The sequence below is a fragment of the Wyeomyia smithii genome, chromosome 3, assembly GCF_029784165.1.
Source record: "Wyeomyia smithii strain HCP4-BCI-WySm-NY-G18 chromosome 3, ASM2978416v1, whole genome shotgun sequence".
Taxonomy (NCBI): Eukaryota; Metazoa; Arthropoda; class Insecta; order Diptera; family Culicidae; genus Wyeomyia; species Wyeomyia smithii.
This window is the reverse complement of record NC_073696.1, coordinates 231,432,781-231,460,272: the sequence shown is the minus strand read 5'-3', so window position 1 is coordinate 231,460,272 and position 27,492 is coordinate 231,432,781. Positions and strand designations below refer to the sequence as shown.

At 39.9% G+C, this 27,492-nt stretch overlaps 1 protein-coding gene across 1 annotated transcript in view; it reads right to left on the bottom strand.

Annotated features, from left to right (window-relative positions):
- Nucleotides 1–2,439: 2,439 nt before the first annotated feature.
- The window catches only part of LOC129731806 (pair-rule protein odd-paired), a 61,002-nt gene continuing 35,949 nt past the window's right edge, over nucleotides 2,440–27,492 (bottom strand). The window contains exons 2-3 of the mRNA XM_055692125.1: nucleotides 3,512–3,681; nucleotides 2,440–3,293 (exon numbers count right to left, since the gene is read on the bottom strand). Coding sequence (XP_055548100.1) covers nucleotides 2,679–3,293; nucleotides 3,512–3,681 — 785 coding nt within the window. The 3' untranslated portion in view covers nucleotides 2,440–2,678. The remainder of the gene's footprint in view (nucleotides 3,294–3,511; nucleotides 3,682–27,492) is intronic.

Here is a 27,492-nt window from a genome sequence, read left to right as displayed (position 1 = left end):
GACCTATTTCCGATTCCATCTAAAGTGAAGTAACAAAAATCTGCTCCGTGAAGTGAGATTGACAGTGAAGTGAAAATGTGACAAGAATGTGACAAGTGAAATGAGTTTCCCAGCACAAAAATCCCAGAAGGTCGAGTTTTTCCGAATTTTTTTTTTTTGAGAAAACACCAGTTCTCGGCGTTTTACGCAAGTCTAAGATATTTGGTATCAACAAAAATTTCCATATCGACAATTGCATGAACTGTGCCTTTCGTCATCAGTCGAAAAAGTGAGACTCAAAGCGATCAATTTGAGACACTACTTCCTTAAGTTCGATTGAGTTGAAATTTTGTATGAGGACATTTTTCAAATTAGTCAAAAATGGTTGCACACGGTAATCTCTAATTATGGCACTGACTTGATGGCATGATTACTCTTGTTACCGATCCAATCAAAATACATGATCAATTGACGCATCAGTACTTGACAGCATGCGCTTTCCCTTCCACAAAAGCATTAACCACCGATCCAAGCAAGTGATACATCCCAATTCATACATAGGTATGTCAATGTTTTTTTTTTCACTTTACTGTCTCACTTCACGCCTTGCATATCTCATCTCTCTCTCTTTCTTTCGCTCGCTTTGATTACCATTCAATTTGTCAGCCACAAACGATTTACTATAATTCCAGCAATCATTCAACAGTGCATCTCTCTTTGCATCTGTCGCCCGCAGAGCCTAGGACGCGCCGCTCTTCCATTATTGATTATCAGGCGGTTCCTGGTGTCGACTGCGTACAACAGCTTCAACAAATAAAATGCCTGCTCGCGACTTGTTCTTCTTAACCAGTCTGATTACCACCTGCTTTCCTTCCCCATACCTTAGTGGCATGGTCCAGCATTGGATGCAAATGTGCAACAGCAGCAACAACAACCTGCGCCTCTGACAGAACGCGCGCAGACAGCGCTTGAGAGTGAACGCTTCTCGAGATATTAGCATAAACGCGAATAGCACAAATATTATTTATGAAAATTATACTTGTCATAAACCAGTTTCTCGTATACTTACCTGCCTTCCTTTCTTTCCATCAAGACGTAAACAATCCGAGAACGACGTCGTCGATGACATCGCCGACAACGCTAGCGACGGGCCGTGATTTCATTCAGAGAAAGAAAAGCGAACCGATCGCGATGGTCCGCGGCTGAGTGTGCGACTGATTTAATTTCCCATCTGTGGCGCATATTATTCGCCGTTTTGCCATTTTCCAATAGTTTACGATCAATCAGCACCGGAATATGAGACCGAGGGGGTATTGCAAGAACGGGGTGCAGGATGATTCAGCAAACCGCGAACGATCGAACTAATTGGAGTATAGCCCCCCTCTTCCAAATGGGATGTCATTTCTCACGGAACGACGAACGCACCAAAAGTCGTCAAGAATTTGTCGAATTCATTTACACACTTTTATTTTCTTTATTGTTTATTAGCTCTAAACAACTCTCAACCGCGGGCGCGCGGCAGAGAGGGCGAAAAAAAGATGGGCTGGAGTTTTTCCTTCTCCCACGGTATTTTTCTTCTTCTTGCTTGCATATATTGAATATACCTTTAAATATATAATAGCTACCTTTCGTTAAAAATTTTAAGTATATAATTTACTTTTTCCTTTTATTCTTTTTTTAATAGGGAGGGCTTTTTCGCTTTAGGCTAGTTTATTTCGCTAAAACTGCTCGAATATATTAGGTATTTGCTCTTATCCTAACGAAACAGGGGCGCGCACGATTTATGCACTCCCGAAAAGGTACCCTCGATAGGAAAGAATCATCATCGTTAAGTAGTTTCAACCGAACAAAAATAAATACATTTTAGATTGGGTGTTTGTTTTCTACAACTATTAGGTCCTAAGTAGGCGGACTTCTGCTTCTGCCTCACCTGCCTGCTTGACATAAAGTGTGCAGCACGCACTGTAAGCAACAGCAGGGCTGCCGGAAACCTGTCAACTTGCTTCTTTTCGATAAGAATAATATTTATACAGAGCGTAGGAAACAAATAGTTTTTTTAAGTCAATCTTTGATTTGCTAATTGTCTATGTACACAGAGAAAAAGCTACTTTCTACTCTTAGCTGGAAAGTCCATATCACACAGATCTTTTTTTCTGAGAAGAACTATTTACATTTAGTGTTTTTTTTTTGTTTGTTTTTGTTGTGGGGCCATAATGGTGTGCCTTTCGGTTTTGTTTTGTATTTCAATTTTTTGACGAATACGAATCCTATCGTTCTATCCAACCCCGACGAAACAATGGTTTTTGTTGCAGTATGGTTCGATTTTGTGTTGAATATTTGTTGCAAAGTATTGTTTAGGTGATTTGAGCTCAAGCAGGCACAAAATGGTACATATTTCGATCTCTCTTTCTCTATTTTAAACAATTATTCTCTCTGTTTTCGCTTCGCTAGTGTTTCGTTTTGTTTTTTTTTTCTTGTTGTAAGTAAAAGCTATATTTATAGTATGGTTTTTTGGCTTGCTTTAAAGTTACGTATATGTCCGTACATTGAGAAACAGGTTCGAGATGACGATGATGATGAGCTTGCGCGATGAAACAAATGCCTATTGTGTGTGGAGCGATCCAAGCAACAGGGACGCCTCGGGCAGCGCCGCCACTGTTTCAGTAGTTGAAACAGAGCTCATCGAGCAGCAGTTGCTCTCAATAGGCCGTCGTTGGCCCGTGGTGCACCAGGTGATGATGATGGTGGCTGAAGTGGTTCAGATGGTTCATCGTGTCCGGCCCGGAGGGCGGTGTTGCCGAGTACCAATCATTCGGGTGATGTTGCGGATGATGATAGAGCAGAGGGTGGTTGTGATGACCAACCAGCATGGATGATGCAGTGGCGGCCGTTGCCTGTGGGGACACCGATGAAGCCGGGGTCAGCTGGAGCTGCGGTGGCGCTAAACTGCTCGGATGGTTCTGCAAGTGGTGGTGGTGCGAGTGCTGATGGTGCGAGTGGTGCAGATTGTGGTGCTGATTTTGGCTGAGATGCGACAGGGCACTGTTCGACGAGGAGGACGTCGTCGAGGCGCCGATTGGCGACAGCAGGTGAGTGGAAGATGGGGATTTTGTGTTATTGTTGTTGTTGCTATTGTTGTTATTGTTGTTGTTGATCGATTCGCTGCTCAGTTTGCTCGAGTTGTGGCTGTCGTGCAGCCGGCTGATCGACGGCGGGGTCTGCGTTCCACCCGTTATGATGCTATCCGAGCTGGACTCTTCGCCGTCGCTGTCGTAGTTGTGCGATGGGGACTTCTCTCCTAAACTTCCGTGGACCTGTCATGGGAAAGAGAGAAGAAGATGAATAACCATTCCAGTCGGCCGGACAAACTTTCAATCTCGAAAGTGCCGTAGTAATGTGAAACAGAGTTGAAAGTCGTTTCTCGCGTTATTTTTTTTGTTTCGTTCGTGCGTGTATCGCCCGTTGGAATCTTGACAAACAATTTATTTACGTGCAAACGGGGTAAAAGTGTAGAGGTGAAAAAAACCCTTACCTTCATGTGTTTCCTCAGCGATGATGGATGAGTGTAAGATTTATCACAACCATTAACACGACAGTTATACGGCTTATCAGATGTATGGACGTGTGAATGTTTCTTTCGATCTGATGAATTAGCGAATCGTCTATCACACCCTTCATGTTCACACTTGAACGGCTTTTCACCTGGAAAAATACAGAAAATAAATCGGTTAAAAGTCGCATTCTCTCAGCCGGTCAGCAGTGTGATCTATGCCACAACAAGTACGCAACCAATCGTAGCTAGCCTTGGCATACCAACAGTCGACCGCTCATCGCTGTCAGATTTCTTTGTTTCCCTGCTTTTTACTCCTCCTTCTCCCAGTCTGTCAGTTGTGAATCCGTTTGCTAGCTAGAGCTAACTTTCAACCGTTTCTCGTTACGAAGCACAGAGTGTAGTTTATTCAAATGTTTCTGCGAAACGGTCATAAATCATACATTCAGCGAAGGTCCGTAGGAAGAGGAAACCGTACTCCTCCGGAGAAGTGCTCTGCACATTTTTCGAATTCCTTCCGGGGCTCCGACGAGCAGCCGCCAGTTCGGTCGTTCCACACGGGAGGGCCGTTGCAATTTACGGCACCTTATCCTTCGTCCTCGTGACCTTGGAGCTGCCAGAAGAGTCCCAGAACTTTCGAAATTGCAAATATTTGAGCTATGGCTTTTATGGCGTGTTTAACTGTACTTATTTTCTGTTTGACTTTTTGCCTCTTTTTTTCACGGAAACTTCTGAGTTGGCATCCTCCTGCCGGAGGCGTAATTGCTTTGCTAAGGTCATCCGCCGGTAGGAGGCTATCAGTTCGGTGAAAAATAGTTCTAGAAAGTGTCGAACTGGGAAGAAAGTTTAGAGTAATGCGGGGCAAAAAGTTCGTACCTAGCTGTTTTCGCAACAAAACAATCATAAAGCTCAGTTTTTCCCGATGTTCTGTAGTTTAATTGTAGTTTCTAAAACTGTGATAACTAGGTCAAAATAGTTTAAAATACAGCTCGTATAATAACTTCGCGCCCCTCGATGAAAACCGTTTGTGATTAGCTGACATTTCAAGCAGTGTTGCCGGATTTTTCTCCCCGCAATACCTTACGCTTTTTAAGCTATTTCAACTTCTGTATGTTTTTTAACCCAATCTAGAGACTCATAACGAGAGAAAAGCCCGGTAAGATTTATTGTTCCTAGTTTCTAACCCAGAAAGGATTCTGCTTCTAATCCATTCCGTCCAGATTATTACTACCATTAGTCGAAGGACGTAAAATATGGTAATAATAATCGTTCGTAGAAAACTCGCATTTCAAACTACGAAAGGTTGCACCTTGAGCTCAGCTCTTTCAGTCGAGAAAAGAAAAAAAAACTGTCCCATGGGATGGAAAAATTCCCTCCTTCGAGGCCGTCCAGAACCATAACAAAAGGAGAAATCAAAATAAAAATTTAGCCTTTTCTTTTTGATTTCTCAAAGTATAAAGATAGACCAAGGGACAAGGTACACACGCACCGGTGTAAGCAGGGTAAAAGAGAGAGAGAGAGATAAAACGATCGATATAATAAATGATCAATTTAATATGTTTGCCCAATTTGGTTTTCTCCTCTTACCCGCCCCGGCTTTGCGCTCGGACATTATTTCTCCTGGGTCCGATCGGAAGACTTTTTTCCCAAAATAAATTATTTCATGGCTCGTAAAAGTGCGAGGTCCTTCGGATCGGAATCGATCGTAAATTTTCAATTCTTCTTGGCCGTCCCGATGCGGTGAACCCGAAAGGAGTCAAACCGCCCGGTCGCGCGGCGTTCCCTGGAGGGGTGGGTTCCCGAAGGGCAACGCGGGAAGAAGATGATTAAGGTAATAAATAATTTTCAAATGACTTGACAAGTCCGTTCTGTCAAACCAAAACTCGCTTTCGCCTGGCGCAGCCGAACGGCGAATGTGAAGAGAAGAACCCGCACTGAATGGGAGTTTAGCTCTCACATGCGGACGAATGTTGATCCTTTTTATTGGCTTCCCGAGGCTACCCCCAAACCCGGCTGCGTAGCGCTAAGACATTCTGGCGCACCACCCTTGCTCACTTATATGCTAAAAGCGGATTTTACACTCAATAAACCGCTCTCAAATGATCACTTTATTTTCGCCATGCCGGTGTCGCTGATTTTCCCCCACGGCAACAGCCGAACCGAAATCTAAACATTATGATTATATATCATCCGCAAAAACGTTTTATTAAAGCCCTCGCACACCCTCCGCCGCGTGCAGTAGCTTTCCGGGGCCTATCATCCGCCGGGGCTGACAAGGACGACGACGACGACGATGCTGGTGACGCGTCACTAGCAAGCGCCCCCGTCTCCAAAAATTCGAATCGAATGCGTAACCGCAAAAGTGACGTTTCCTACGGGGGCATCTGGAAGGTATTGAATTCCGGTACTCAGCTTAAATCATTGCAGTCGAAGCTTGTTTGAAAATCAATAAAATCATAATAATATTGTTCTTCGCCATGCCTCAATCACAAAGGACACTTTTGCCTGCTCTCGGTCTGCTCGGAAACAAACATCCCTTCCAGAGCGGGCTGCAGCCAAACGGCTGAAACCGTTTATTATGTATTCAAAACCAGATTTTCCTGCACCCGCAAACAACAATAAACGTGCACCGATTCGAGTGAGAAAACCCCGGAAAAGTCTCCCGCTTTTTTGTGCGTGGATACGCGAACACTATGGACCGCTTCTAGCGGCTGGGTTTTCTCTCGAAAAGGCAATTTTTTTTTTCTTTTACCCTTCACGCAGAGGCCTCCTTGGATATCCGGTGTGTGAAGCCGAAGGTCGCCTACTTGGCAGCAAACAATCATCCAGACAACGACGACGATGAGGGTCGGATCGGTCAACCAGCCAGCCAGCCAGTCAGCGGCATGAGCAAGAGGCGAACGCAAAAAAAGGATTACCACGGATGACATATTGATCTTTCTTATTGAAATAAATCGCCGCCGCCGCCGTCGCAAAGAGAAACGCTCTGCACACGCACAGACGACGGCGCACGCAATGATCGATAAATTTGAATAATTTTAATTAAATCACTCCCTTCGACCCTTGCCTTTCCATCCGAAAACCCACCCGGAACATAAAATCGAATTATTTATTTCAATCGGCTTTGGCCAAGTCGTGGAGCTTTAGCGCCATCGCCATGAACAACTCGGAAAAACGATACTCGTCGTTTGCGATGTCGTTGTCGTCGTCGTCGTCGACGACTGTCTGTTTCGAGTTCTAAAGATGAAATAATTAATCGTTTTTTCATCGTCTTGCGTGTTTTTTTTTGTTCGGTCCCCAAACAAATGACGACGACGTCCGTTTGTCTTAGCGTCTCGCTTGCGTCTCATTTGAATATTAGACGCCAGGTTCAGTCGCCGCGGCTTTCCCGAACGTAACGTAATCGATTTGTTTGGCCATTCTGGGATGATTGTCTCTTTAAACCTTCACAGGACCGTCCGACGGGACCCGAGGCTCGAGCGAACGCCCGCGAGCACACGCGTAATCTTGATCTTAATTTGATGAGATTCATCTTCTTTTAATCGTACAGTTTTTGGTGGTTGCTTTCCCCTATATTGGGCGCGTTCGACTGAGAAGTGTGGCGTCAACAGATATTTTATCGCTTTCACTCTCTCACACACGCTGGTGTCCCCCCCCCCCCATGGGGGGAGGAGAGAGCGACAGTATTATAGTGTTCCTCTCCGGATCCCATGTCGCGGAAAGAGGTGCGCGATGGGCAGCACTAGATAAGAGTCTAATTAATGAGTGTGGTTTAATTATTACAAATGACCGATGCCCGCGGGACCGTGGGGTGAAACCGGATCGATGGTATCGTTTTGATGGGATTAGTTGCTGCTCGATTGGATAGCTGCAGCGCACGGTGCCACGGGAACGGAGCCGATTAGTTTAAAGGGTCTTCAGGAGAGAGAAAAAAAACGTCAATTTGTAGTATGACGGGGGCATATAAATTGCATCAATTTAATAAAAAACCTGCTCTCAAACGCAGACGCTACATGCGTATATACGGTTATGAAGTGAGAGTTTATGGCAGAAAATTATGGGAATTGGTTGGGTTTGTTTGATTTGGAACGACGGGTTTCCGGCTGAAATTACTAGTGCCGGAGGATGATGGGGCAGGATACATAAACAATCCGGTGCAACAGGCAGAACTAGGTGGAGGGACGTTTATGTCACTCATCTGATGGCGAACAGAAATGATTTCTGGATGTCTAGTTGTTGTTGTACGCAAGCTTGTAGACAAAATGTTGGATTCTCCCTCTGTCACGCACACAGGCCTGGATCTAGTGGGTATTTGCTTCCGTTATTGATGTGTCAATTGATAATTCAGTATAAAGCAGGGATAATGCCGAGGTTAGTATTTACTGTATTTGGTACAGAATTTATTTGTAGTTGTAATGGATCCATTGATTCAGAATTGAAAGGTTCTTTCACTAAATAATCAGATTTTCCATGAGAGAGCAAGTCAACCCAGAGAAAAGCAACAAAAAACCAAAGGATTGGACGTGTCCCAAAACTTCCGATGGAAATCTTATTGTTACTGTGAAAGAAGAAAAACTAGGTAAGTATGACTCAAATAAGCCTTGAAAATGGCTGTAATCAGATATAGGATCAAGGATAGCATGCGAATTTGAATGCCTTCACAACAGGCACGACAAGATGATATTTACGTTGCTATCGTGGCCGCGACCCACGATCAATCGTGCAAGTTACACTTACTTTGAGTTCGAACTAATTAATTTCAGATTTACTGAAGGGTTTCGAAAAATTTTATCAATTATTTCAATACCAAATACATGCAAAATTCCTTTTAATTGTACAGTCTTGCGAATAAGTTTTTATAGTGAATCTGAGGATTGTCGTAAAGTATTTATCAACCTTTTACTTATGTTTTATTGGAAAACTCCCGGTTCGCAAATTTATAGGGCGAATGGAAACAACGCCATAGTGAATATTTCTACACAAAAACCAGTAATTTTGAGAAAACTAATGATGCCTAAAACATGTACATTCTCAGCCCATGTTGGTCAGAACATACAAACAAAAACGTATACACAACCGGATCCCACCGCCTGATGAGAGCTGCAAGAATGTTAGCTATAAAAACTGTCCCTCCGTCAAGCGGTGACGAAATATGGAATCAACTTCCTCAGCTACCAGCAGAACCCTATCCAGCAGACGACCAAGCTGTTAGGCAAAATCTTGACAAAAGTTTGATTTATTTGCTGCGTGATGATTGACATGAATTGACAAAGACATCAACAACCCGAAAGTAACGGACCAAGATTCCAGTTCTATCAGCACAAAGTGTTACTGGACGTCGTGTCCAGACGAAGTACATGAAGATCCTGAATCGGTAGAAACGGTTGACCCAAACCTGAATCCCTACGTTCCTAACTCTGTTAAGACAATAAACCGAACATTTCCGCCATTTAAAAACTTTTTTTTTTGCAACTCATATTAATGTCGTTAATTTTTTTTCTCAAAAATAAAATTCGAATTTTTCATTAGAACATAGACTGATGAGTGTGTCTATTCGCCCCATTGCGGGGCGAATTGAAACATGCATCATTACTTTCAATGAAAGAATGAGTTACCTATCTATCAAAATGACATTTACACCCTTGATAAAGGCAGGCTAGACACTTGTTCCATGGCTTTTAAATTCATTCTAGACACAACAGTATAACAGAGACTGTTGCTATTCGCCCCGTTTTACGGTATTTGGAGAACACCTTCATGGAACTTCTGAATGGTATTAAAACTCACTTGATGTTACTTTCAAAATATCTCTGAGAAACTTCCCTAAAAGTTGATAGAAGTTTTGCTAAAGTTTCAGGGTGCCCATCTTTAGGATGAATCTATACTAGAAATGCTCTACCGAAAGCTGATCTGTTGACAAGAAATGGACCAAGGCAGTTTATCATAGGGCCAGAGCCGATTTGTGGGATCGTCGAAGAGATTGCTAGCACCCCCAAAAAAAACAGTAACCCTGCGATTGCTCAGTATTTCAAAAAAAACTTATGTACCTTCAGTGGCCTTGTAACGGGCCACTGCCCAAGTAAACATTGATGATTTTTCAATGGTACATATTTTTATAGCAGTAAAGCAGTAATTGATGACTATACTGAATACAAATTTAAGTAAATTCAACCATAATCAGGCAAATCGCGAGCCTAATGAAAACTCAAATAATTTATTTTCTAAATAACACTGGCAAATACAGGATTTGCCTCAGAGCTCGAACCGGAAAAAATGAAAGTTTATAGCTGTTTAACCATTCATATAAATTTTGGTGCCCCTAGTGAAGTAGATAGCTTTCCAGAGACTCATCAACTCATAAACAAACTTAAAGGCGACGAACTCGGCGAGCAATTCCTCTGCCGCACTTCTGCATACAGTAGGAGTACCTAATTTCACAGGAATAGTTAAAAAGCTATAATCTTTTTAGCGAAACTATTTTGAGCTTTAGGGCCACATTTTTTCGCTTTTGTCGATCAGTGTAATCTATTATTTTGACAGTAATATTAGAAGGCGTTAAAACTACAATTCTATGTGCCACATAACATGTATAAACTGAACGTGGCAAAAGAAACTCTGAATTGAAAACTTAAAAATGCATGCAGGTTTAGCTATTTTGTTTAATAAAATAAGGGGACATTCATTTTGGAAAAGGAGTAGACCGAAATTCCTTCCGAAGCAAAACAAGCTAAAAAACTTGAGACCTTATTCTCCAAATTTGTTGTCCGTTTTTATGGTAAAGGTAAAGGTAAAGGTATAGCAATCACTGGAAAAACCAAAAGTATAAAAGTGGTCCCAATGGCCGAATGTCATATACCACTCGACCCCTTTCGACGAACTGAGCATTTTCTGTATGTATGTATGTATGTGTGTATGTGTGTGTGTGTGTGTATGTGCAACTTTTTTTTCTCACTCACTTTTCTCAGAGATGGCTGAACCGATTTTCATAAAATTAATTGCAAATGAAAGGTTTAGTTGCGCCATAGGTTGCTATTGAATTTCATTGTAATCGGATTTTTGGTTTAGAGGTTATGTATCAAAATGTAAAAGTCACGAAACATCAATATCTCAGAAACCACATAACCGATTTCAATAAAACTGGTTTCATGATGATGATCATGATCGGGCTGTCTCTAAAACCCTTAACTTTTTAATTTCGAAATGATTGAACATATGGTTCAAAAGTTATGTAAAGAAAATTTATCCTGAGGTTGTTTTAACTCACTCATTTTTCTCAGAGATGGCTGAACTGATTTTCACAAAATTAGTGTCAAATGAAAGGTCTAGTTGCCCCATAGATTGCTATTGAATTTCATTGTATTCGGATTGTAACTTTGTCCGTTGTTCATAAAAATGTGAAATCACATAATGAAAGTAAACATATTGACTTTCTCCTAACGATCACTGGCTAATTAAAAAGTAGAAAAGTGATCCAAATGGTCGAATGTCATATACTACTCGACTCAGTTCGACGAAACGAGCATTTTCTGCATGTGTGTATGTATTGGTGCATATGTTTGTGTGTGGGTGTGTACTAGAGTGGCCATTTTTGTAACATCATGCGAATTCGATGAGCGCCGGGCGGAAAACGTTTCCTTTTTACTCCAAAAATAAGCCATGAAAATTTGAAGTTGATCCGAGTTCATTAAATGGACCCACAAAACGCTTATATTTAAAAAATAATAGATTCTCATAAGAACTGTTGTTTTTAACTCTTTTTGGAGTTTTTCGCCTTAGTTTCTTAAAATAGTTGTATATTTTGCGACGAAATACTCTTCAATTATAAAATCATATCGTTAGGGACATTCACATATTTCGTAACGCTAAATTATAGCAATTCTGAACACCTCCCACCCATAAATAACGCAATTTTGCATGGGGGCCTCGCGCAATGGAACTCTTCGTTGAATATCTCTTCTACTTAGTACGTAATGAATGAATGACCTCTCATATTCGTTAGAGGTTTTGAAACTGCCATTCAGTGATTATATCCTCAATCGTACTTCATTGCTGCAACTGCGTGAAGTGAACCGCCACAATCGGATTAGTGAAGCAAAATTATTAAAATTATTAAGAACTTTTTGTATGGATTTAATGTTATTTTGAATATTATTATTATTATTATTTTCTATGAAACAGTTTAGCACTAGTGATCTGAATGCACTACGATGGCGAATTTTATCAAATACGGTCGGTAGATCTCCTGTTGATCGAATAGCAATTCTCAGAGTTTTGATGAAAGTGCAAAGTTCTTGGGTGCGCTCAAAATAGATTCAAGCTACGGCAAAAATATCGCCTAAGAAGTTCATAATACGCTAGTGGATCGAAATATTTCGGAAAAGTTCCGAAAATTAAAAAATATTACTTGTCCTCTTCATATCTATGAACTTTTATGCAAAATATATTACATGGCAAGAGCATCGCACTTGTCTTTAACCGTTTTACAAGAGCATCAAACGAAATCAACTCATTCACAGCCAATCAAGTCACTCACAGCTTCAATGATCCAAAAGTTCTGATCATTGACCATAAATTGCATTCAAGACATGTCCCTGTTGGTAGTCAAACTTCACATTCAAGTGTTTTTCGGATGTACGAGTGCTGGCTAATGTATTTATCAAGTTATGAATTTTCTACGTGATTCTTTCGCTTATGCCGAAATTGATAGTCGTCTCAGACGCTGTAACTGAAAAGATGAAGAATCGCTTGTGGTATTTAAGCTTGAATATAAACAAAAAATGATCAGGCAAATAAAAGCGAATGGTCCTTAAGGTGAAACGGTGTTGAAGCCAATAATAGCCAATTTTGAGCCACCACTTCGTATTTTTAGAAGCACAGGACTCGGAAATAAATAATGCACTCCCTGTGAAAACGCTATTTTATGTTTGCTTCACCACAGCAAACATAAAACAGCCTTTTCACAGATGACGCATTACTTGTTACCGAGTCTTGTGTCTTTGAAAATTCAAAGTGGTGGCTCGAAGGCGGCCATTTTTGGTTTGAATACCGTTTGGCCTTAAATAGCTGATGTCGAATGTATGTTATTAATCCCATCTCGTTTTATACAAAACCAATGCTTTCTTTTCGAATTTTGAACTTAATGTTGATTTTTTCGACCGTGACCCAGCCGAATAGAAAAATAATGAGGAATAGCACACTTTATTCAAAAATCATTCGCTTTAAACGACGCCAGAGAACAAGGTGTTAAATTCATGAAAAATTCTAACTGTGTTCCAACTCATAATTAAGACGAACTTCAGTTTATATTGCATGTAGTTGGTTCATACCGTAAAAATACCCACCTCATTCAAAATCCGATCTTTTTAACGAACATCAAAAGTTTTAAAATATTTTAAACATAAACTAGGACAATAATATAACGGTTTTATAAAAATACAAGTGTATTTGAATACGTTTATCAAGAGATATATGTTAAAAAAAGAAAAAACTCCGTACAATTTTCATGTAAACCGATTTCTAAAATATAAGCGCTTTGTGGGTCCATTATTAAATATACTCCGATCAACTTCAAATTTTCGTGGCTTATTGTAGAGGTCAAAAGGAAACTTTTTCAGCCCGGCGCTCATTAAGATCGATAGTTTAAAAAACGGCCATATAAAATATGGCCACTCTAGTGTGTACGTGTGTAGATGTTTTCCAAAAACCGAAAGCTGCAAAATCGGGTTTCAAAGTGAAATATGGAGTATACTCCCGGCTTTCGAGCCCGGGATAATGTTCCTGAAAAACATTGGTAATGTTTGTCCTTTTAAGGTTGTTTTCCAGAAATCGGAAGCTACTAAGTATCTAGAAATTTAAAATGGCTCCTAAGGTGATTTCTGGCCTTTGAGTGTACCGCTTCCGCAATACTCATAATGGATGAAGTCGGCATCTTCGCCATCGAAATTCCCGGATTAGGCAAAATTTAGCCATTTTAGGATGTACTCCGGTAACTAGAAGTAGTCATCTGGATTTTTGCGTGATGTATTTGAAACATATTTATTTCATTATATTTGCATATGTATGTTTTAATGTATGCTCATATGTGTGTGAATGTTAGGTTTTAAATTTTAATTTAATAATGGTATAGTATTTAATAATGGTGTAGTTGTGCTGAAACCAGCCGAAATTTTCAAGGAGTATTTTTTCTCTTAAATCGTGTAAATCTATTCTAACATATAATAAGTTTGAATGAGAAAGGCTGGGTCTGACCGCTAGGTGGATTAATTCAGGTTTTTTTTTATTTTGATACATACATGTGAATGTGTTGGTTTCTTCAAAACTGCACTCTGTTCGCGGACTGTCCGGGACAGAAAAAGGGTAGTCCGGAAAATGAAAAAAAAAACAGCTATAGGACAAAGTGTAGTCCGCGCACAGTGGGGCGACTCCATACAAAGGCTGGCCAAGCAAAAAAAGTGTCGATGAATGCGACAAAAACTTGGCATTTACATAATTTTGGGGCGCTGAACACGAATTTGGCATCCATTTTTTGTTTGGGGCCGTCCATAAAGCACGAAATACAATTTTTAATATTTTTTGGCACGTTTTTCTTTTTTTATAGAATTATATGATCTTTGACCACAAGTAGTGCCACCGGGCGTCCTCCCCATTGAAAAATATACGTAATTTATGGACGACCCCTCGAACTAAACAAATTTTGCCTAAATATATATTTTTTTTAATAAACTAAAACAACACAAGAAACACAAACAAATTACAAATTGGAAAAATCATCATCAGCACCATCATCTTCCGCTGTGATCGCTTAAATCTTCTGTTGAATTGTTTCCAGAAAATTTGAAGTTCATTATACTTATCAGCAGGATAAATGTCTTTCGCTGCAATTTGCATTTCTTCTAGTGATTCTAGTGATTTCATTGTTTCATATACATATGTTATCTTCCTAATCCGGGTTCTATGGTTGAAAGAGGACATTTAAATACATGTATAACACCATGAATTGACAACTTACTAGACATTGAATTAGGTGGTGCCGCTGAAGTTGAAGGCTCCATAATAAAATTCAACGAATTTATGAATTTGAAAACCAAGACACTGGAATGAGACAACGTTCTAAATGAATACGAAAAGATGCGGAGGGCGACGACTGTTCTTTGTTTTTCTCTCATAAAGCACAATGTGTGTTTTATTTTTGTATGCAAACGAGTGCCAAGCAAAAGCAATCTTCAAACGGGCTATTGTTAGCCGGAGTTTGATGGTATGAATTTGCTGCTAGTATTTGACACTTCAATCAGTTTAGCGAATTTCATGATCATAAATTGAGAAGGATTGAATGTTTTTTATATTGTTTTAAATTTGCAGAAAGTGATAAAGTTTGACATAATTGAAGTTTCAGAAAGATTTGTTTACTGTTTTCTTGTTTAACACTTATTTTATAACATTTCATTGATAAATTTTGTGGTTTTTGCCCAATTTTATATTTAATCCTTACGGATTGAGTACGATATCATAAATTTTCATTAATGGAGTATCATGGTTATGATTAAAATTAATCCTGGATGAAATTTGAACTTCAAAAATAAAAACTAAAAAAATCTGCTATCGCTTTTTTCACTAAAGTGGTAATTTGCGCAGTTTTGCGCTACAGCGGACAGTATGCATTTGAAAGCCTTTGTTTTTACCTAAAATTTGAATGTGGTCACAACCGTGGCAAACTGCGGCAACTAAACTTTTAAGCTACTTTTCTACAAAAAATCACGTTTTTGCCTTTCTCCTAGAAAGGTATAGCAATCACTTGCAAAACCGAAAGTATAAAAGTGCTACGAAGGGCCGAATGGCATATATCACTCGACTCAGCTCGACGAGCTGAGCATTTTCTGTATGTGTGTGTGTGTATGTGTGTGTGTGTGTGTGTGTGTGTGTGTGTGTGTGTGTGCAGATTTTTATTCTCACTCACTTTTCTCAGAGATGGCTGGACCGATTTTCATGAAATTAATTGCAAATAAAAGGTCTTGTTGTCCCATAAGACCCTATTAAATTTTATTGTAATCGGATTTTTGGTTTAGAGGTTATGTATCAAAATGTAAAAATCATGAAACATCATTAGCTCTAAAACCACACAACCGATTTGAACAAAAGTGGTTTCAAATGAACGAGCTACCTGAAAAATCCTTAACTTTTGAATTTTATAAAGATTTAACTTGTGGTTCAAAAGTTACGAAAAGAAACGTGTTCTGAAGTCGGTTTAATCTCACTCATGTTTTTAAGAGATGGCTGGACCGATTTTTATAAATTAGATGTCAAATGGAAGGTTTTGTTGCCCCATAAGACCCTATTGATTTGTTTTGCAATCGGACTATTACTTTGACTGTTATGTTTAAAAATGTGAAATCCAGCTATGAAAAGGAACATATTCCGACGACTACTTGGACTCACTCACTTTTCTCAGAGATGACTGAACCGATTTCCACAAAATTAGTGTCAATTGATAAGTCTAGCTGCCTCATAACACCCTATTGAATTTTACTGTAATCGAACTGTAACTTCGTCTGTAATGTACCGAAATGTGAAAAAAACGAAACTTCATTATCTAAGAAACTACACAACCGAATTGATCAACATTATTATCAGACGAGCGGACTAGTTAAGCGTCAATTGATGAATTATGACTGAACACGTGGTTTCAAAGTTTGGCTGCCCTAGTCGTTCCCATTTCATTTGATTATAATCGAACTTAAGTAATCGTTATTAAATTGTTATTAAAACAACGAAAGTCTATTATCTCAAAGATTACATGATCGATATTTGTGGCCTCAATATAATTTAAATGTGGTATCGTACTATTTGAACGTTCCAAATTCGTTGATTCCCTGCGATGTGTTTGAAGTCTGCAAATGCACGGAGAATCGGCCATAGGATATGATCAAAGTCAAATAACAAATCGTTTGAAATGATTGGTTTTATCGAAATGACAACATCCTCGACTTTTGGCTTCTGTACATCGCCTTAATTCTGAATATATTCATATTGGGTGGTGTTCGGTCATTTTCAGCAGATTTTCTGGCATCAATCTGTCACCGGAAATACCCATATTGGGAGGTATTTAGTTATTTTGGTTGTTTTCCAGAAACTGAAAGTAGTCGTCTTTAAATTCAAAAAGGAAATAAATCATCTTATTTAATTTAAAACTATTCATCATATATAGGTAAACTCTTTAGTCATATTTATATGTTTCGAAAGATCTATTTTTCGCCTCTCCAAAACAGCCAAAATATGAAAAAATCGGTTGAGAAAGAACCGAATTGAACATAAAAATGCGAGCTAAGGTAAAAACATGGTTTTGAACATAACTTATAATTTTCGGGGTATTTGAAAAACTTCAAGTAAACGCGCAAGTAACACTTGACTAAAGCTACAACCCATACTAAGTCACATCAAAAGTTCTTTCATTTTTTCAACATTTGTAGCACCGTGAAATAATTGTGCGACATAAGCGAAAAAATCGGGTTTTCTTAAAAAATATATAACTTAGCCAAATATCAACCGATTTCCACAAAACTACTTTCAATTGATTCGGAATTGAATATCCTTTAAAAATTATAGTGTAGTTGTGGTATGCTTCTCAAAAAAATAGACGGAAAATTGACAATTAAATTGAAAAATTGCGTGAAAAAGTATAAAAATTAAGATATAAACTCAAATGATTTAACATGTTTTATTGATATTAGTAAAAACCTGTATATATTTTGAAAGCTCTATTTGTCTTCTTTCTAAAACTGCTTAAATACTGAAAATGGGTTTATAAATGACTGAGTTAAAAAATAACATATGTGCCGAGCTCCAAAAAACCGTATTGCGACCATAACTTCAGATTTTGGGGGTGTTTGGAAAATTTCTAGTATGAGCGAATGTTACTCTCAACAAGACCTACAACCTACACTAGGTCACTTCAGAAGTTCTAAATCGCTGTAGCACAGTGTTATGGAACATATTTGTTACCACTGAAAACTTTCAATCACCAAATATGGTTCCATTTAGTTGATTAGTTCGCGAGAAGTGCAGATATTTGCGCAGAAACATGTGCTTCCAGAAGAGAGACATATTTGTTACCTCCCAAAACATTCTCATACCAAATTTGGTTGTATTTTCTTGATTGGTTCTTGAGCTGTACGAAAATTGTGTTTCATTTGTACGGTACCTCTCCCTCATAGAAAAGGGAGGGGTGTCAAACCATTATGCACATATTTGTTACCTTGAAAAATATTCACCTGCCAAATTTGGTTCCATTCAGTTGGTTAGTTCTCAGGATGTGCAGAAATCTGTGTGTCATTTGTTTGGCATCCCTCCCTCCCAAAAGAAGGAGGGGTGTCAAAACATTATGAACATATTTTTTACCACTAAAAACATTTACCTGCCAAATTTGGTTCCATTTAGTTGATTAGTTTTCGAGATGGGCAGAAATTTGTGTTTCATTTGTATGGGACCCCTCCCTTCCTGAAGAAGGAGGGGTCTCGAACTATCATAGGAACCTTTATCGGCACCAAAAACCCCAACATACAAAGTTTCACGCCGATCGGTTCGGTAGTTTTCGAGCCTATAGGGATCAGACAGACAGACAGACAGACGGACAGATCGGACTGAATTTTTATATGTATAGATTACAACATCAATTTTTTAGAACCTTAAGAGTGAATATACATTTATTGGATTGAAGCGTTAATGTAGATCTATTTTTACAAATAATAAATTTGAATGAGATAGGCTGGGTCTGACCGCTAGGTGGATTAATTTAGGTTTTTTTAAATTTTTTTTTGGTGTCAGGCCTACTATAACCAAATTTTACAATATCTAATGAAATGGGTTTGTTTTGCACAATATTTACAACAACTTTTCCTTTGACGTCAAAAAAATTCAAGCTATCATTGAAGCTACAGAGCGTTTCAAAGTAATGTACTTTTTTTCAAAAAAAAGACAAAAAACGTCAGTTCGCCAAGCTTTGAAATGTCATAAAAAATTCAGATTTCATGATATTGCGCCCAAATTTTGGATTTAGTCACTTGAATGTTATTGCAATAGAGGAAAAATATTATGAAACAGCTAACGAAAAAAAAAATTTTGGCTGATGGCCAGCGATTCCCCACTGTGCCGCGGGGTAGCTACACGCAAAAGTTGGAGTGTGCGTAACCAGATCATTTATGAGCGAAATTAGCGCATTTACTGATTAAAATTGGAACCAGTACAACGCATGTGCGTTGGGCATAACGCATTTGATACTCTAGCGTATTTTGAATGTATTGCGCAGCTCCAAACCACTACACTTATAAAGCATCAGCCGATGTTCAGAAGGTTGGCATCGTTAAAACAGTGCAACCAGCAATCAATACTGATAGATTGGGTACTGACTCCATTGAAGAAATTATTGCCTGATCGATTCACTTTCATCAATCAGGTCATTTAAAAACATCATTCAATCATTAACAATAAACAAAAACATGAGATTAGTCCAAAACATTTTGCATTTCATTATGACTCTGGTTTCATTCACATGCATTCGGTTCGGCGTTACTGGCACCAGCGTCAATAACTTTCGCGGCAACAAGGCTCGCTATTGGCTGTTTCGGTTGCTGACGATTTTAAGGGATGCACGAGCCGTTGATACGCACCGGCTCGCGAAAGTAAAGAACGGTTTTTTGAGCGCCTCGAAACTGATCGTTTGCCCGAAGCCGAAGTTTACCGAGACATTACTATTTTTGTGTATATGATACATATTCTGATTTTGATCTCGGTCAATGTATTCCTTGTACAACTTTTGCGTTATGCGTATCACGCATTGGTTGTGCGAAGTCAGAGCAAATTCTGTGCGAATTGAAAGGACACATTGGATGATTAAAGCTCGAACTTTTGCGTGTGCACCGCAAAAACGAAAACGACATAAGCGAACTTTGGGAGCTCTAGCAAGGGCCTACTAGATCTCATGAGAGATTTTAAGTATGATTTAGAGTCATAATATCTTGTATCTTTTTTTTTCAGCTTGACTGCACGTGTCAATATTTAAACTCGCTTTTTTACATTGCAGAATACTACAAATTTTTTATTCTTAAAGTTGTACGCCTCTAGAATTTTGGTGATCGACATTGGTCAACATTTTTGTGGGCTTTGATGCCCTAGTGAGCTTGAGAGTGCGTCGAAAGGATTCAGAATAATTGCTCGCCAGGTTCGTCGCTACTATATTTGCCTACAGAAAAAACTTCAATTAAGTCTCAGAAGACTATTTACTTTCGAGATGGCTAAGGGGACCAAAAACAAACTATATTCTTTCATTTATTTTTCATTTTGAGCTCTAAGTCAAACCTGCGCTGACTAATGGTCGCAAAAAAACGAAAAAAATTCCTTGAACTCAAACTGAAAAAAAAAAGATTGTAGCGTTTTCACCGGTCCTGTGAATTTTGGTGCTTCTAACCAAGTTGAATGTGCGTAAAGTCTGCAGAGACCTAAATTTCAGCTATGGAAGGTAAGAATTTTGATTTATCTCACATTTTATGTACATGATCATGTCTATATTGGTAGATTAATCCAATTAAATCTTGGTCATATCATTTATCAAAGTGAATCCTGATCCAAAATCCACCCCACTAACAAAAATTCCCTTTCGTGGTCTTTGTAGAAATGCAGAGATATACTCGGTCTCTAACAAAGCAAACCTTAATTTGATCCGCTTGAGTGCAAATTTTGCTGCTAAAAATAGTGCAAATTTTAGTTTTATTAGCATATTTTTTCTCATCAACATTTCAGTGAGTGTGCTTTGAGAGTGACTACTCTAGATAAACGAAGTAAATATTTGTTACTTTTGATACGGAATTTATTTGCGCATTTTTTTTTTCTTCCAGCAAATGTATTTGCTACGCTATTGCACTATACGAAGTTTTGAAGACTAATTTTTTAAAGGTAAACTCCTTTCGAGTTATTTTTTAGCTTAAGATTACGGATATTGTATATTTTATAGTTTTCATCGGTTGAAAAAAATAGGTTGGAATTAGCTATTAGGTTGGAAAATGTTTTGTGATGAGAATAAGTATTTATTTCAATTCCACGATGGTCGACGATCAAGAAAGTGTCATTGATGGTGGTTGGCATAGAGTTAACAGCTACTCGAAGTGCTTCGCACTTTTGTAGGCAATTGAGGCAAATGAATACGTACACGTAATACGTAATACGAATACGTAATAACCCAATAACTTGTTCATAAAAGAGAATTCATTTTTTTATATAGTCGTATCTAGAAAAATTCCTAAACTTTTGTGTTTGTTCATTTTTAATTTTTGAATTGATTTGAGAGAAGGAAAAAGACATGATTGAGCTTTCGTCAAAAACATTTATGTCATTTGTGGCATGGTTCTCGGTTTTTAAAGAGTTTCTACGTTGCTATCCAGATCGCAACCGACTCACGAATTGAAATAAATTTAATCAATTTTGTCAACATCAACTATACACAAAATTGATCTTATTACCCATTCCTCATTCAGTAAATCAGTGTCGACAAATGGAAATCAAATCAATATTATTTTTGTACAACATTCCTAGCTGATTAAAAGGAGCATTTTCTCACCAGTTTCCCGCAGGACATCACTCGAGAGTGAGCTCACTACGTATCTTCAGGTGATAATACTTCCGTTCTCAACCCCCCGCTCCCCTCTACCTCCACCAGGCGAGTGCTGGCGCGAGGTTCTGTTTATGTTTATGCATCACCAGCGCGATGATTTACGAGCTTGTAGATTTTTTAATTTTTCTCCAGGCCTGGGTCCGTGTGGTGCGACACGGGACTACACCAGACGGGAACCCATAAATCAGCGAACGGCCCCGAAAGCCTCCTAAGATCGTTATTACCATAACGGCGACGCACGACGACGAGTCATAAAGGTGCTATAAATTTTTTTTTCGGGAGGCGATCGTTTTCCACGCAAACCTTGGCTGGCTTCGCGCCGGACAGGTTGGCTTGAATGGGAAAACATACGCCATAAAACATGATTTAAATCACCCGGCTCATTAAGGGCTTAGCGCGAGCAACGACGGACCTGCCAAAACGTTCAATGTTTGGAAGAGCGCTGAAATAACGCCACTTTAGAACCGTACTAGTTCCCAGTGGTTTTGAAACTTTGGAAAGTTGCTGTGGCTTATGATACCGTTCACACACTGACAGCCGAAGGTGCTTTTAATAGATACTTTGTCACAATGGCTTCCAACAACAGCATATTAATTCAATGCAAATGAGTTATGAGACGGTCTTTCCAACCCGGCCTAACGAAGAGCAGTTCACTTGATCTTGGTAATGAATTAGGCTATCAACTTTAATGGGGAAGAGTAACAATACCGCACTCGAACGAACGGACGCAGCCAGTTGGAATTACTACCGAGCTTCGGCTGTGTTAGTGAAAGGAGGAGAAAACTCCGAACCGACAGTGTACGTCACCAGCAGCAGTCAACGGTTCACATTTCAGTGCGGTTCCACCCTTCGCAATACTCCGAACAACATAATCATCATCGCAGTAGCCTGGCAAGATAGGGTTGCCTCACCACAGCGCAAGGACGTACAATCTGGCGATGATGACGATAATGATGATGATGATATTAATAAATACCGATTCCTATGCGTGCAGCGGCAGCGGCAAGATTCGCGCAAAACCCTCTTCCATAGGTTGCCTCTGCCTGCCTGTCCGTTGTTAGAGTGTTTGTACAAAATCCTGTGGTTGTGTTGTGCTTTCTCCCACCATCAACAACTTCATTACAGTTTCACCGTTTTCACTGGCTGTCGTTTGTTTATAGGGCATTAGAAAGGAAAGCACAAGGACGACGTTTGGTGTATATAAATTGTACGTTTAGAGAAACTTCCGATCCTGGCTTGGTTTGGCACACGAAGGTTGAGGGGAGAGGGGGTGGGTGGATTTAGCTGTCACGGGGAGCTTTGCAGAGTTTGTCCGGTCTACATTGAAGGGACAGTGACTGGCGCGCAGAAGTATACACGTGTGCTCTAGCAGCGCACCGGTCCTCGGATACGAATCCTGGAGGGTGGGTCGCTTGCCTGCCTGCCTGCGTGCACTGAATACCGGGGACTGGAGTGATCTAAATTTTCAATTATGGTCCGTTTGTTTTCCATTTGTAATCGATTTTCGCTGCTTGCTTCTCTACCTGAGGAATTTCACGCAAACTCACGTCTGTGAAGTTGGTTACGCCGTCTCAAATTTCTAAACCCTTGAAATGAAGAGAAAATCTAGACGTCATTAGAGTTAATTTTTGTTTCCAAACCAAAGAAGCTACCGCAATAGTCAAGCTAAATCTTTGAAGATATTCAGATTTTTGTAGAATCTTGGTCGATTAGCGTGAAATCCCTCCATTCTGTCTCAGTTGAATGGGTTTTGCTGGGCTCCATAGTAAATATAGTACTCCAGCTATTCAAGATCATAATCTGTCGCCAAACTTTTGTGCCAAAGTGCAGCCCATGTTATAGTTGCAGTTGTCAAACCCCGTCTGCGGTTGCTTTGTTTGTACACATTTAATCAACTGTCAAGAATATACACAACCAATTTCGAGCTGTACCCGAACACAAGCGATTAACATTCCTCAAATATCTAAAGGTTTTCTCCCTCTCCCGCTCCCACTTTCGCTGTCCATTGGGAAAGAAAATCTAGATCGCTGCATCGCAGCTCGTTCCACGAATTTTACACGCCTGTCAGAAGTGGGTGGTACGCGGTCCTCGCAGCTCACACGGGTCAAATATTAATTACCAAATTAAAGCTATACATTTTGGGCTTCACCTTGGGCTCTGGCCTCCGCTGCTCTAGTGCTGTAGTGTGTCTGCGTGTGTATGAATATGCGTCTGCAGGGTTTTTATATGCGCGCGGGCTGTTCGGTACATGATTAATGATTTCTCAATTCCAGCAAACTGGCCGTCCAGTCGCTCGGCTCGCTGGGGTTGCGGGACGAAGTCGCAGAGACAAAGCCAAAAGTACGGCGTATTGATGAAGATTTTTCAAATACCTTTAAACAATGGAGCAGATGGAACAAGATCCTCGCACAAAACAACAAACTACACAAAAAGACACCAGCAGCCAGAAGGAAGAACCACACAAAGAAAAAACAACAACAACAACAACAACAGACAGTTCAGCAGATAGATCGAGCGAGAGAAACAAAAAAACGTAAACAAAACGAAGCACATGTATCTTGAAACGAGATATTGGTGTTTTGTGCTGTGTTGTACCCCTGGAATTCTGCCGAACGCGCGCCTTGTTTGAGGAAAGAAAAAAAAACCCGGAGCCCGAAAATTCGAAACCAGAAAGAAAAATATTCGACTCTCGCGATTGCCACATGCCTGTCCGTTTTGTATGATTGGGTTGGAATTTGAATATTACTGGTTTGCCACCACTTATACCGCCTCCACACTTGCCCACAGAGAGAAAGAGAGGGGAAAAAATCCGCTCGTTCAATGCTCCATGGATACAAAACTAATTAAGAAATTATCTAAATTTGTGATCTGCATCTCCGATACCCGAAGCTACCAGAGTGAGATTGTGTGTGTGTGTCTGTGTGCGTGCGTGTCAGTATATTTTCGTAAGTATATATTGCAAACGAACGCGACACTAATTGATTGCACCCTCGACATGGTCGGTTGGGTACGATTAATCATGGCCGTCCGATTATCGATTAACCCCCAAGCCAGTAGACCCCAACGGGTACGGGCATGGGTACGGTAAGTACGAGTGTGCCGTTTTGCTTGCTCACACGGCTGCAACATATTTCACTAATAGCTGTTTGTCCAGGTGTCAGCGTTTGGGCTCACGGACTCATCAAAATCTCGAGGTGTGTCACCCAACACACACACAAGGGGGACGACGGCACGAAGGGTACGCAGCCATTAGCAGAAGCTGTCAATCGAACTGCTCTGCTAGCGTGAGAGAATGTTTTCCTTTCTTTTTCGCCCGGATAATTGACTTAAATTAATACCGTCGAAGTCAAGTGAGGCCGCCCTTACGCGCGTGCACCTTACCGGTGAGATTTATGTATTCCATTTGTCACACGCGCACCCTCGCAACGGATGATACGCTGAGAACGTGTCTCGGGACGCTCGGTCGGTTCCTGCTGAAGGTGTCCGATCAATTAGCGCCGTTCGGGGGGAATTGGACGTAAAATTGTACATTTTTCAAGACTCGTTGCACGGCCTGCTTCGCAGCGCTGTGGTTGCCAGCAGCACCAGCAAGCAGCGAGTGCTGGTATGTCAGAATAATTTTCAACAAACAAATAGCGTGTAAATTAATCACCTGCCTCAAATTGTTTCTTGATGTATGCGTTGCTGCTGCTGCTGCTGTTGGCCAGCTTTGTAAATGTTTATTTGTTTTTGCCTGCCACGCTTCACGTCTGCACTCGCTCGATGATGTGCCGAGAACCGGCAAGGGACTTTCGACGCGGTTTCTGGTTTCGGCCCCAGCAGCAGCAGCAACAGCAGATCGCTTTTCATCCAAGTTTGCGGCTGGGTGTGTGAGTGTGTATGTACTTTGTCAATTAAACGCGCGGAGGATGGCGCTGCTAGCCCCCAAACCCGGTTTGACACGGCACGTACCAACGGATTGATCCTGCGCGCCAAAGGACGACGCGTACAATGAATGGATCGCTTAATGGATTTAAATTATTTTTCTTTTCCCGTTTTTAGATCGGTACCCGTTGATACGGATTATGTTGCCTCCGAGCGATGGCACAGGGCAAACGATGACGGCCACCGAATGGAGCGCAACTCGCCACACCGCCGGAGGAGGATGATGATGTGGCAGTGCAGAGCATAAGTATCGTATTTCATGTGTTATTAGTGCTTTCGATGTAGATGCGCCAGATCTTGCGTTGTTTTACCAGATAGGTAATCGTTTTCAGATTGGAAGATCCTCTCGGTCTCGGCGGTGCTGAACCAGGGGAAGGGGAAATATATTTAAGCAAATACGACGGCGCAATAATCTGGTTTACAAATCGATGATGATTGGAGGCAAAAGTTAGAGGTAACATTAACACGAAACAACTTGTAACCTAAAGGTCAGAATAGTAAATATCCAAGTCTAACCAACTAAACTGAACAAACATTAATTTACGAGAAAATCCGGTGAAGTAAGTGATAATATTAATTAAAAAATCAAGTATCTTTTGATCAATATCCTTTTCTACGAATTTCCAGGTAATCAATTTCACCCCATTCCATTGTCCACTTGTGGAAGCTGATATTTTGTTTGGTTACCATGGTAACACTACGCGCTGTTATTGTAGTTCGCTCTACCACCTATAGCGATCAACAGTGACAATTATAACTTTGGCCTTCGAATTGAGTGCTCGATTTTGATTGCATAATTTCAAATAAATACGCATTTTCCACGTATTGAAAGACAGAGAACGATTTTTTCTAGAGCGTATATGCCAAGTGGGTTGGAATAATTAACCGAAAAATATGGTGCAAACGAAGACGCATGTCGTGAATAGAGTGAAAGGAAAAAATGGTGATCGGTTTGTAGAACAGTTCAACAGACACGTTGAAACGTGATGAAAAGGTGATATTCATATGAATTGAAGTGTTGTCAACTACGTGAAGGAGTTTTCTCGTCAAGAATCTGACTCAAGATTGCTAAGGTAAGTGGTCAAAATAGTTTAATTTGGTGGACTGTGTCGAATCGTGGGGTGAGAGAGTCAATTCTATTTACGCTACCGTACTTGTACTCTAAAAAAGTCGTTATTATTCAAAGAATTTCTTAAAATATATATAACAGCCGATGAGCAAAATTTACAATCTGTTATAAAAGGGAAATTCAACTCATGTATTTCGAAATTTATTGCCCGTTGTAATACATTTCAAATCAAGTTTAAACGCAAACTCATGCGAATAATATCGATCTAAAGTCCCAAAATACCATTGACGTTATTCAAATATTCTTGTAAAATAAGTACGAGAATAATCACCAGGGTCCTGCAATCAAAAATCACATTTTAAAAACAAACGCATCAATCCAAAAATCTACAAAAATATAGTACAATAGGGCATTGAATTTTAAATCTTACTTCACTATATTTATCGATAAACGACCATTTATAAGATATCTCTGATTTTTAAATTGAAATTATTTTTTTTGAAGTAGAATACTTCTCTCAAGAAGTTCGGCTACATAGGGATGTGGAATGAAAATCTAAAACCGAAAAAAGTGAAAAATATGTCCAATTTCAAATGCTAATGAATCGGTTAGTATTCGATGGATTTCTTTCGTTCTTGCAGCAATAGATTGAAAAATCTTCTAAGATTCTTCCCAAATGAAGATAATTGTAATTTTAATATTCAAACTATTGTACTATTGAAAATAGTCAAGCCTTGTCAAAACGAAAAATTCGACCGCAGATTGGTCGTTATATGATTGCTTCCCAAGCACGGTCGACAGAATCATATAACTTGCCATTTAAAACATGCTTTTTGGGCTATATAAGAGCCTGTTTCAGCCGAAGCCGCTCATAATAGTTCTAGACAGCGACAACAGCAGTCTTCCCTTAGCAGCAGCGGTAGCAGTGCAGTGGATACCAGCGGTAGCGGATAGCGACCACAACTGTGGCATAGCAATGGATAGCGCACTAGTTGCAGCGGATCTCAGCATCGATAGCAGCTGGGCCAGCTGATGCAGGGACAGCGGATACCAATGGCAGCGTATAGCGGCCACAACTGTGGCATGGCCACGGATAGCGTAGCAGTTGCAGCGGGTATCAGCATCGATAACAGCTGATGCAGTGAGGCACTCTAGTGAAATGCAGTCTCTGTGTGATAGCGGACACTAGTAAATGCATTCAATGAAAAGTTGACTCATTTTGACAACACGTGAGCCGTCTAGTTTAGAGTGTTAAATCAGTTTTTCACTGTTTATTTTATCACAAGGAATACTTTATTCGCACTGTCAGTGATA